This window comes from Nicotiana tomentosiformis, chromosome 4 (assembly GCF_000390325.3).
Source record: "Nicotiana tomentosiformis chromosome 4, ASM39032v3, whole genome shotgun sequence".
Classification (NCBI taxonomy): domain Eukaryota; kingdom Viridiplantae; phylum Streptophyta; class Magnoliopsida; order Solanales; family Solanaceae; genus Nicotiana; species Nicotiana tomentosiformis.
This window is the reverse complement of record NC_090815.1, coordinates 100159388-100172831: the sequence shown is the minus strand read 5'-3', so window position 1 is coordinate 100172831 and position 13444 is coordinate 100159388. Positions and strand designations below refer to the sequence as shown.

Below are 13444 nucleotides of genomic sequence, written 5' to 3'. Positions count from 1 at the left end.
TTTCCAAATCTAGGTTGGAAACAATTAAATCTCGTTTGGTCTTATTTTCCTTTATCTTTGTTCAGAAAATTTGAGAAGCTATTTATTTTTTTAATTCGACAAATTTACTAGTTATTTGGGATTTCAGTAAAAGAGAGACGGAAAAAAGTTTAAAAAAAAAAAAAAAAAAAAAAGGGGATACAGGAGGCGGTACTTATATGGGGAAATAATATTTATTTTAAATTTCAAAAAAAAAAAACAGAGGAGGGTAGATTGCATATTTCTATGCAACCTACCTTAGGTAAAAACAAAATTAAAAAAATTAAAAATAAAAATCAACTTTTAACTGGAGGGTGGGATGGGTGGGGGTTGGGGGGGGGGGGGGGGGCAATGCTCCAGACCTGCTACCAGTCGGCCAAGAGCAAACTAAACATAAGGCATTTTTTGGATTAAGAAATAGAGATATGTATTCTTTTTAGTGCCAAACAACAAGCAGTTAAATTAATATTCAGGGACGGAATCATTATTTTCGTTAAGGAGAGTCAAAATATAAAGAAATAAACTCATCAACAAGTCAAAGGGTGTCATTATATAGTATATATAAATATTTTTAAAAAAAATATCTAGCTATACCGTGTAATTTTCGGCGAAAAGGTGTCGGTTGACACCCCTTTGGTGTATGTGGCTCCGCCACCGCTAATATTGGTTGTGAGTTGTGACTATAAACTAATTAAGTAAAGATAAATGGTCGCCCTTGGCAACTTCCTTTCTTGATCCCTGTTTCAAGAGTAATATGAGACTTTTTTTCTTATATGTGGAGGGGGAACTTGGATAAAATTAAAACAAAACTTTTTGCCCAAAAATACTTGTTTAAGGACAGAAATTACTCACCATAATATTCCTTCAAAGAGGGATGCCAGCTCTCATGTTATTCAATATTCCGCCCAAAAAATCTGAGATTTTTTTTTTTTTTAAGAATTTTCCATTTTTGCCCTTGTGTTACAATTTTTGGGCAAATCCCTTATTTGGTTTGCTCTGATTTATAATGTTTTAAATTTGGTTTAGAGATTTGAATACCATATGCAAGTTTTCGCATTTTCGTAGCTAGAATTTCACACATAAGATGAGTGATGTAGTATCTTTTGCTCAAATTATTATCCAAAATGTTACAAACAATTTGATTTTTTTTCTTAAAATGTAGAATAAGTTATAATCTAATTATTTAAAAATTCAATCTACACCATACTCACTAGATATAATGCACAAACAAATGTACCATCCACCTAACAAGTAACAACGTAACTAACAGTGAGAATTTGTTTTTTGAAAAGTCGTGTCTTAATTATTCATTTCCACATCTACTACATTAATTAGAGAGGACTGAAAAAGAAGTACGAATTGTTGAGGTTTTAATTTTTTAAGAAGAAATAGTCTTAAAATGAGGGTGAATGGGAAATGGAAGGAAAATGAAATTTTTGAGTAAAATTTTAAGTTTCCCTCTTGACAATGAGACATTGTCCCATATTGGAAGAGGAAGAGATTTTTGGTGGGTATATATATAATTGTTCTTCTTGTAGCTCTTAAAGAGTTAAGAAGAAAGCAAGTCTCGCGCCGTCGTCGTCGTCGCTCGCTCGGCTTCGGTGATTAATTTTTTGGACCAAATTTATTTATTAATAGTAAATATTAACGTAAGACAGCCGCCTAATGCTCTTCCCACCATGAATGTGCTTGCTCCACAAACATGAATGTGCTTGCTCCACAAACAAGCTAAATTAGCTTGCTCCACCATGGAGGGTGGACATTTGGTCTTCTTCAACACTGGCTGCTATATATAATCCATTACCTTGGGTACTATCATGGGAGGAAATAATCCATTACCTTGGGTACTAGGAGGGGATTAAATTCCTTAAGGAAACACTGTGAATTCAGTGGGCTCGAATTAATTACTGTTTCATTACGATAATTTATATTTTGCAGAATTATTATTTACAAATACAGCAATATTGGTGGGACTAACACGAATCTATACAATTTCTAAAAATTTCAGAAAATAAAAAAATTGAGAATGTTCATCGTGATGTTAACAAACTACTATGAAAGTAAGAGGATTCTGTCTTTGGTAAGGGCCAAAACGTCATTTCATCAGGATACTTTTATTCTTCTTTTCTGCACAGGTACTAAATAATTAATGAAGTTATACTAAATTTTAAAAAAAGTTCAATTATTTTCTTAAATATCATTTGGAAGTCAAATTAGGAGGGAGTAGTCATTATAAATATGCGTACCTATCTCAACTCTGTCACTGCTTTTCATTTACAACAATGAAACTTGACACCTTAGCTCTCATTAATACTCTCCTATGGCTAACACTCATTTCAACAAGTGAGTCAACTCAGCCACCTTTCTCGTGTGACTCATCTCTTCCTCTGACCAAATCCTTAAAGTTCTGCCAATCAGCTCTTCCCATCAGTGTACGTGCAAAGGACCTTGTCTCTCGACTAACACTCGATGAAAAGATTTCCCAACTCGTTAACTCAGCTCCGGCGATTCCAAGACTCGGTATTCCGGCTTACGAGTGGTGGTCGGAGTCTCTTCACGGCGTTGGAGCTGCCGGTAGAGGTATTTTCTTCAATGGGAGTATTGTTGGAGCCACCAGCTTTCCTCAAGTTATTCTCACTGCTGCTTCTTTTGATGAAAACCTTTGGTATCGCATTGGCCAGGTAAGAACCAATACAAACTCAGATGTTTAATTTTATATCCTAAAATATAATTGCAGGTAACTATCCATAATATAAAGATTAGTAACCTGAAACATAACGCATAAGCTAGTACACCCAGGTCCGTATCCAATTAATAGACATCTAAATCCATAACTTTCCTCTTAGAACCATGTGTATATATTAAAAATATATATAAATAATAGATTTTGAACTCAATAAATTGAAAAGAAGTGGTAGAATTACAAATATGAACCCATAAAATTCAAATCCTGAAAGAGTACACCAGATTAAAAAAACAGTGATGGTGTAAAAATGCCTTGTTATTATAGAGTACTTACAAGTTAGTAAATCTTATTATAGTAATTAAGTATCATTTTCATTTTCTTCATGTTACTTTTGGGTAGTTCACTTTTGTAGGCTGCTGTGTGTGTTTGTCGGCAGATCTGTAGGTTTTTATAGTGTCTCGAAATTCAATTATTGATTGATAAATCAAATGGTGATAGTGAAGTTTCGAATTTCATTCCAATTTTCTTGATTTCAGGTGATAGGAAGAGAGGCAAGGGGAGTGTATAATGCAGGAGAAGCAGTAGGGATGACATTTTGGGCACCAAATATAAACATATTTAGGGACCCAAGATGGGGAAGAGGGCAAGAAACACCGGGAGAGGACCCAAGTATGAGTGGTAAATATGCAATAAGGTATGTGAGAGGAGTACAAGGTGATAGTTTTGAAGGTGGAAAACTCAAGAAAGGTCATCTTCAAGCTTCTGCTTGCTGTAAACATTTCACTGCTTATGATTTGGATCAATGGAAAACCTTGGATCGCTTTAGTTTCAATGCCATTGTAAGTAATCTTTCAAATTAGCTTTGCTTCCTCACACTCTAATTATTATACTCAAGTTTTTACCCTCTTTTGCTTCTATGACCAATCAGTAATCAGTAACCAAACATTGGTACTATTTTCGAAGTTTGAAATACTTTCTTGTCTTGGTATGTTTTGTATTTTTCCAAGGATAGAAGCACTGGTCACGGGCTTTTCTTAATTAATGAATATGGGTTTTTGATCTTGGAGTTATATTGCTTGAAACTTGTCTGGAATTATTCTTAAATTACTGGTCTCATAGAGAAGAGCGTTCTAATATTTTGGTATTGTCGGTCAAACGGACTAGAAATTTTTCTGACCGACTATTATAAAGAATTAAAAAAAAAACTTTTTCCTTAGTAAACTTTATGAGATATAATTGCAGTTTTTTGGCTTTTCTTCTTTTCATTCTCCATTAATTCTTGCGTGCTTAGTGGGGTGGATTAGAGTCGTTGTAGGACCATTTAGAAAATAGACTAAAAAAGTGGGGAGTGCCCACTGCCCACTGTTGAAAAAAAGATAAACTATACTTTGGCTTCTTTTTAGGATTCACACTTTTGCTGCTTAAATTAGATATTTGGTCCCCAAAGATTGAGAAATGAAGTATGTAAATCTTCAACTTTTGGGAAAAGAATGAAGCATGAGAATGAGGTTTTTTACACTTTGTACCTTTATTCTTTTTGTCACCTAGTTACTTTAAGATTTTAAGGAATCTACAATTTTTAAATGTAATCTTCTACTGGAATATTTAGATTTGTTTCACTTTTTTTTTTTTGGTCATCCTGACCTCTGGTATTTTTGATAATTACTTAGGTTACCCCTCAAGATATGGCAGATACATTTCAGCCCCCTTTCCAAGATTGCATACAAAAAGCACAAGCTAGTGGAATAATGTGCTCTTACAACAGTGTTAATGGAATCCCAAGTTGTGCTAATTACAATCTTTTGACTAAAACAGCTCGTCAACAGTGGGGTTTTCATGGGTAATTCTAATTTTTACTTACTTTTGTAATTTTACCTACTATTAGGAGTGGTTTCCATTTTTTAACTAGTTTAAATATGATAGGTACATCACATCCGACTGTGATGCAGTGCAAGTTATGCATGACAATCACAAGTATGCAAAAACACCAGAAGATGCAGCGGCATTTGCACTTAAAGCTGGTATGATTGTACCCTGGAAAACTTTTTTGCTTCTTATGTTGTAAACTTTCTTCATAGGATAGACATAAGAAATAAAATTGAAGCTCAATAGTCTCATTTACCTTTTTAATTATTTATTGAATAAACTGATTAAATTAGTCTTTGGTACAAATCGATATTACAAAAGAAAATTTGAAAACAATCCACGTGCTCCCTGGGCTATATTGGGCCTACTTTGGAATTTATTGGAGATGTGGACTAGCTGTATATTTGGGCCCAGAGTAATGTTCTTGTGGGCTGAAAGGAAGGCAAATAAAGTTAAATTAATAGCAGAAGGAGACTTCTTTTCTTTGTCTATCCAATAATGAGTCCTACTGATTTCATCTTATCCTTATCAATGGAAGAGACAATATCCAAATCGAAAAACATTTCTACAAAATAATACTCTCTTGAATAATCTAAAAAATTATTTATAAGATAAAGAAATAGAAAAATAATAGAGAAGCATGTAGTAAGGCATGAAGAGGCACTCGGCCCAAAATATTTATTAGAACAGGCCCAATGACTATTTACATCCGGTAGCCGCAAAAGTGTATAAAATTTGTGTATAGCATATAGAAATGTATATATATATAAAACTATACAAAAATATATATTTTTCGGCTATTATTTTGAATGCGGCTATTTTTCCAACTAAAAAGGCAATAATTATTTGTTATGCAATATGAATTAACTTAGTAAAAAATAATAACAAGCTAATGTAATGGACTATCTTGTTTACAATGTGATGGGAATTGAAATTTCACAGGCATGGATGTAAATTGTGGGGATTACTTGAGGAAATACACAAAATCAGCAATTATGCAGAAAAAAGTTTCAGAAGCTCATGTAGACAGGGCTCTTCACAATCTTTTCTCTATTAGAATGAGATTAGGACTATTCAATGGGAATCCAACAAAACAGCTCTTTGGAAACATTAGTCCTAACCTGGTTTGTGCTCAACAACACCAAGAATTAGCGCTTGAAGCTGCAAGAAGTGGCATTGTCTTGCTCAAGAACACCGGCAAACTTCTTCCTCTTTCCAAGGCCAAAACCAATTCCCTTGCTGTCATTGGTCCTAATGCCAACAGCGCTTACGTTCTTCGTGGAAACTACGACGGTCCTCCTTGCAAATCTATCGAGATTCTCAAGGCGTTGTCGGGTTATGTGAAGACAGTGCAATACCACCCGGGCTGCAATGCAGTGAACTGCACGTCTGCTGCCATTGATCAAGCTGTCAACGCTGCAAAGAATGTAGATTACGTCGTTTTGGTTATGGGGTTGGATCAAGGTCAAGAGAGGGAACAATTTGATCGCGATGACTTGGTGCTCCCAGGGCAGCAAGAAAAGCTCATTAATAGTGTAGCTAAAGCTGCAAAGAAACCTGTTATATTGGTGCTTCTCTCTGGAGGTCCAGTCGATGTTTCTTTCGCGAAAATCAACACCAAAATAGGAAGCATTTTGTGGGCTGGCTATCCTGGTGAAGCTGGAGGACTTGCTTTAGCAGAAATTATATTTGGTGAACATAATCCTGGTAAGACTTGATCAGTGATCACTTCTTCTTTTCTTTCTCTATAATACATGCTTGATATTTTTTTTATTTTTTTTTGGTAACTTGCTTGATATTAATAGCAGAGGCTTTTCTTATATGTCAATGTATAGGAGGTAAATTACCTATTACTTGGTATCCTCAAGAATTTGTCAAAATACCAATGACAGACATGAGGATGAGACCTAATCCAGCAACAGGCTACCCTGGTAGAACATATCGATTTTACAAGGGTCCCAAAGTTTTCGAGTTTGGATATGGTCTTAGTTACACAACCTATTCCTATGAGTTCAGCTATGGCACTCCTAAAACTGTCCAGTTAAATCAATTATCAACTGCAAAGACAGTTCAAGGTTTGGATTCAATCCGTTACACGTCTGTGGAAGAAATGGGAATAGACAACTGTGAGAAGGCAAAATTCTCAGCTCATGTTAGTGTCAAAAACTCAGGGGAAATGGATGGTAAGCACCCAGTACTACTTTTTGTGAAGCAGGATGAAAAAGTTCAAAATGGAAGTCCTGTAAAACAGCTAGTTGGATTCCAGAGTGTGAGTTTAAAGGCAGGAGAAAATTCTGAAATTGTGTTTGAGATCAGTCCTTGTGAACATCTTAGCAGTGCCAATGAGGATGGATTAATGATGATAGAAGAAGGGTCTCGTTACCTTGTCGTTGGCGATGCTGAACACCCCATTAACATCATGATCTGAAACCAGATTTTTTTGGTTGCAAGAGTTGATTTTTTCTTATAACTGTCTTTTCTTCAGCTGAACAAATAAAAAGTTGAATTCAAGAATCCTCTCTAATAGGCCTGGAGGAGTGGACATGTTGCAGCAACAGCTAAAAATAGAGATATCAATTATTATCAAGATATATTTGAGCTATTAGAAGGGCAGCCTTGGCGTAACTGGTAAAATTATTGCCATGTGATCTGGAGGTCACGGGTTCGAGCCGGAAAATAGCCTCCTGCAGAAATGCAGGGGGCCCTTGTGGTCCGGCCCTTTCCCAAACCATGCGCATAGCGGAAGCTTAGTGCATCGGGCTGCCCTTTATAAATTTGAGCTATTAATCCCTCTTTGATATACCCCAAGATATGTATTTTATTATCTACCTTTTTGAAGAATCAGAAAATTTTAGAAAAATTCAAGTACCAACCACAAGGATTACCTGATTTTAGTTTTACACATTTACACAGCAGTTTCTTCTTGACTTGAAAATGACAATTTGGTATATTCTTAATAAATGTATGCCTACATGAAAAAAGCAATAATAGATAACAGAACAATCATACACAAATTTTGTTCAGAGGAACTACAGTTACAGCACTCACGTTGGTTGTGAAAGCAGCAATGACAACACTATGATTACTGGTGGCATGTATTAGGTGTTAATGTGTATGAAAAGGATTGAGTATCGACAAAATCCATGCCACTCTTCCCTTTAAAGTAATACTACATGATAAGTAAGGTAGTGTTGTGTTCTGCAAAAAGGATCAAGTTTAGAGTAGATTGTTTGAAGAGAAAAAGGTCAAATTTGCGCCCGTATAATCCGAAATTGAGCAACTTTGACCTCTATTACACTTTTGCTCTAATCTCACTCCCGTCATGTCACGACCCAAAATCTCACCACAGGCGTTGTTATGGTACTTAGTCTTTAAGACTAGGTAAGTCGATTACAATTACATTCTGAGCCTTTTTTTTTGAAAAATATAATTTAATACAAGTGTCGAAACCAAAAGCGGAAACAAATATAACAACTTCCCAAAACTAGTAATACTGAGTCACGAACTCTAATTTAATACATGCAATGATATCAAGGATCGAATATACAATACTGTTCGAATAAGAGTTGACAATACAATAAAATGGAAAGACTCCAAGTGATTGCGACGACCAAGTAGCCCTACCTTGAATCCTTGCGATCACACTCTAACTCTGTCCGAATATGATATCTCCAATGCCTGGCTCTGCACAAAAATATGCAGAAGTGTAGTATGAGTACACCATAGTCGGTACCCAATAAGTATCAAGACTAACCTCGGTGGAGCAGTGACGAGGTACAGTCAAGACACTCACTAATCATTTAACTTGTGCAATATAGTAATATACAAGAATAATAGAAAACAAATATCAGTGACGGCAACAAAGATCAATCAGGGATATGAACAATAAGGCAACAAGAACACCATAAATATTGCTCAAACGAATAAGGAACACAAGTACAACCAATTAATCAAATCCTTCAAATATATGCCTTTCAAATGTAAGTACTTCAAATATAATTCTTTCACATATAATTTTTTCAAATAAAAATCTTTCGAATATAATTCTTTCAAATAAAAATCACTCTGTGACACTTCATTTCATAATCATAAAACACGGGTCTCAGCCCACTTTCATATTTTCACAACGGAAAACTCATGTACCAAAATATCAATGTATATAAGATTCGCACGATCAATTTATTTTCAATAAAGTAAGTTTACAATTTTTAAACCAAGTAAGAAATCAACAAAGAAATGAGTTTATTTTTGAACTCGTTTGGGTGAAGAAAATGACATTTCAATTAAAATGAAGCATCCAATAGCTACTGATTTGGGGGTAAAATTTATTAAATTAAAACATAATAGCAATTTCTTTTACTCAAAACAACTCAAACCTCAAAAACCACTAAAAATCAGAAACACAAATTCTCAGAGTCTCGTACGAAGAGCCAAAGCCAACACAATACAACAAGGAATATAAAAAACATAATAAAATTCAAATAATACATCACGGAAGAACACAAGAATTTACATATCACGGAAAAATAAAAATAACCAAAGACAAGTACAGCCATAGAGAAATATCAACAAATGACACTCCCGAAGTACCGCCTCGTAGTCCCAAATCATAAATAAATTTCAATCTTTCCTTATATCACCGCGGGAGCTTTCACATTTAGTTTTTAAAAATTATTTTTTCCGAAATAGCATCCCGCGTTTTAGCCCACCTTATCACTCCACATCATTTCTAGTAGTTCACCTACTAGCCACGCGTATCAAGCCCACCTTATCTCACCGCATGCGTTTCAACACCCTGACCTTATATCACTGCATGCGTATCAATATCACAATATTTCACAAATCGCACCTCAAGTGCCCAAATATCACAGCATAACACAACTTGCACCTCAAGTGTTCAAATATCACCACGTATTATAAATTTGCCACAGAAATTAACAATACATTATTTTTCAAAATAAGGAGCCCATGGCTCGACCATAATGTGCATAAAAATCTTAACAAAAATATCCGGGAATGAACAACTCAACAGAATAATATTTCACAATTTAACACATTGTCTCAATATGATTTACGACCTTTATAACTCAATACCAATTTCAACTACATGAATTGGAAAGTAATTCATCAAGGAACAACACCATCTTTAATCCAATTTTTTGACAAATAGATTAATGCCTCCTTTTAAATTTATTTAATAAATTATTTGCAAATGAATAATCCATAATGAAATTATCTCCAGGAAATATCAACTCAACAAAAACACGGGATTCACATAAAAATCAAGGTGGCAATCACACCAAATTATCATATAAAAATAAATTCAACAAACAAGGATTTAGGCATGACAAATAAAGGATTTACTATGTTCCAACAATTTTTTAATTTAATACATAAGTGCGTCTACGAATTTCAACCAATGTAACTTGCATATATAAACCAAGTACGCACTCGTCACCTCGCGTACATGGTTTTCAATTATACAATTTCCACATAAGACTCAATGCCTAAGGCATAATTCCCCCACTTAAGGTTAGGCAAGATACTTACCCTTTTGAAGTTAGGCCGAAATTCCAGAATAGCCTTCTTGCGTGAAATGACCTCCGGACGGCTCAAATCTATCCAAATTGATTGTATAACTTCATTAAAATTCATCAAAAACAAATTCGAATAATAAAACGTCAACTTAAAATTTTGCATTAAAAAGTCAACGCGGGGCCCGCCTCTCGGAACCGGACAGAATTTTTACGAAATCCGAACACCCATTCCGATACGAGTTCAACCATACCAAATTTACCATATTTCGATAAAGAATCGATCTGCAAATCTTAAATTTTTGTTTTTGAAAGATTTTGCAAAGATCACATTTCTTCCAATTTATTCACTAATAAAAGATGAAAATAATCATGGAATCATAAAATATAATGAAACCCGAGTAGGAAACATTTACGCCAATCCATTTGGTGAAAAATCCTCTAAACAATCGCCCAAATCCGAGTACCCTAGCTCCAAAAATGTTGAAATGAACTAAAAACAAAACTACTCAATAAAAATCCATTTTCCGTCATTAAAAGTCAATTTCCCGTCACTAAAGGTCCGCACCAGAACCTGCTTGCACCAGCAAATTAATATTTCACTAAAAAGGCTTTAACTCCATCATACGAACTCGAAATTCGACGATTCTTGTTCCTATGAGTCACAAATAATAATACGAACCTAGTCGTTCAATCGAAACTCAATGCAGAGCTTATTTGCTCAATGCGATACCAATTTCACTCGTTAAATAATTAACTCATGTTTCATGCTAAAAACCCAATCACGGCTTGATGAAATTAGACCAAACTTTTCAGATTATTTCTATAATTCATTATCAAACTCCCGAAAATCTCGAAATTAAATTTCGGTATCTAGAACTAAAAATGGACCTTTGAATCTTACATGCTTATGATCAAAACACCAAACTCTTCCAAAAACCCTTCCAAGACTCATCCGAGCCCCATGGGACCCCAACCAAGTATACTAACAAGTCCCATAATATGACACGAACTTAGTCGATGCCTCAAATTACATTAAACAACACTAAAATACGAAACTCACCCCAATTCAAGCTTAATGAAAACTAACAAATTCCAAATTCTATATTTAATGTCGAAACCTATCAAATCAATCCGGAATGACCCCAAATTTTGCACACGAGTCCTAAATGACATAATGGATCTGTTCCAATTTTCGGAATCAAATTTCGACTCTGATATCAATGAAGTCAACTCCCGGTCAAACTTTCTAAAAATCTTCCATTTTCTAACTTTCGCCAAAATGCGTCAAATTGTCCTACGGACCTCCAAATCCAAATCCAGACATATGCCTAAGTCCGAAATCACCATACGAAGCTATTGACATCATCAAAATTTCATTCCGGAGTCATTTACCCAAAAGTCAAACTCCGGTCAACTCTTTTCATTTAAACTTCAAAAATAAGAATTGTTCTTTTAATTTAGTTCTGAATCTTCTGAAAATCAAACTCGATCGCACACACAAGTCATAATACACATTACAAAGCTTCGCGGGACCTTGAGTCACTGAACGAGACCTAAATTCTTAAAACGACAAGTCGGGTCGTTACACGTCATTATGAGAAAGTCTAGTTTTTTTCCTTGACCCCTGATGAAGCTCCAACCCGAGGATACTTTTAAACCATAGTAAGAGATTGAGTTGTAAAATTGAACTTTTTTCTTAATGAATTTCACACGGGGAATTCACTTATTTCACACTTGAGCTTCGTCAATGGCAATGGCAAATACGATAATTGTCCTAACGGCAACATTATAAATGAACCAAAAGTTTGGAGGAGGGGAAAGTTGTTCAATTTCGGGTAATACAAGGACAAATTTGAACCTATTCCCTTGTTGGAAGTTTTTGCTTGATTTACATGCTACAACATAGATGATGAGACTACTACTAACTCAATGTTAAAAAACAAGATAGAAAGCATAGTTAAAACGTCAACAAAGAAGAGGACAAGAAACAAGACAAGAACCAATAAAACCTATTGAATGCATTAAAAATCACACATACATGCCTTAAACGTTTCACTTCCATGTCAATACATGCATTAAATTCTATATGGCAGAAGCATCATGTCAAAATCGGTGGATTATATCTGTGTAGTTTGTGTATTAAGATTGAGCATTCATCAATGGAGGCTTAGCTGTGAAAGAACAGAGATGAGTGAAGAGAATTTGGAGAAGAAGAAGAAAATGAACGCTTGTTTTCTCATTCCACTCACATGTTCTTATATACAATTACAAGCTAAAATCCAGCTAAGTGACAGTTGTCACTCCTCAACTAACATACTAACTCTTTTAATAATAATTAACTACCTAACTATAGTATAACTAACAATTGTAACTACGGTTAACTAACTCACGTTACTCCTATTACATCACTCCCCCTCAAACTGGTAGGTGCAAAAACATTTAGCACTCCCAGTTTGGATACTAGATACTCATGTTGTGATCTCAGAAGTGCCTTAGTCAGTATATCTGCTTGTCGCTCTTTAGAACTAACATGATGTGTTTTGATTAATCCTTGTTGAATCTTCTCTCTAATAAAATGACAATCAATCTCTACATGCTTTGTTCTCTCATGGTACACTGGGTTTGCTGCAATTTGTTGTGCTGCCTTGTTATCACATAATAAACCGATTGGTTTTTTCACATATGCTCCTAGCTCCTTGAACAATCCAGCCATCCATACCAATTCTGCTACAGTCCATGCCATGCTTCTGTACTCAGCTTCTGCTAAACTTCTTGACACTGTGTTTTATTTTTTAGACTTCCAGGAAATGAGTGAGTCTCCATACTTTACTAGAAAACCAGTGACTGATTTCCTTGTACTAGGACATGATGCCCAATCAACATCACAATAGGCACTCAATACATTTTCCCTTCTGCTACTCATCAGTATGCCAAGTCTAGGCTCTCACTTGATGTACCTCACAACTCTCAAGGCTGCTTCCCAATGACTTTCTTTAGGCTGTTGCATGAATTGGCTAAGGGGTCTGAATAGCAAAAGCTATGTCTAGTCTGGTTAAAGTCAGGTATAACAATTTTCCAATAAGTCTATGATATTGCCCTTTGTCTTTCAAAATGTGATAATCTTGCACCCCAGTAATGTCATCTAGTTCCTTGTTAGTAAACTTCTGGTTATTCAAGTGGAGTCCAAGCAGGCTTTGCAGCACTCAATCCCAATTCACCAATTAACTCTAAATCATATTTCCTCTGGTTCATCAGAATGCCTTTAGTGGATCTACTTAATTCAATTCCTAGAAAGTTTTTTATAAGATCCTTCATTTTGAATATCTTATTCAGTTGA

At 35.1% G+C, this 13444-nt stretch overlaps 1 protein-coding gene across 1 annotated transcript; it reads left to right on the top strand.

Moving 5' to 3' along the window:
* Window positions 1-2276: 2276 nt before the first annotated feature.
* Window positions 2277-7442, top strand: LOC104089339 (probable beta-D-xylosidase 7). Its single transcript, XM_009594206.4, has 6 exons — window positions 2277-2699; window positions 3241-3543; window positions 4375-4544; window positions 4628-4725; window positions 5513-6277; window positions 6406-7442. The coding sequence occupies exons 1-6, from the start codon at window positions 2301-2303 to the stop codon at window positions 6996-6998; spliced, it is 2328 nt and encodes a 775-aa protein (XP_009592501.1). The 5' UTR covers window positions 2277-2300; the 3' UTR covers window positions 6999-7442.
* Window positions 7443-13444: the final 6002 nt, after the last annotated feature.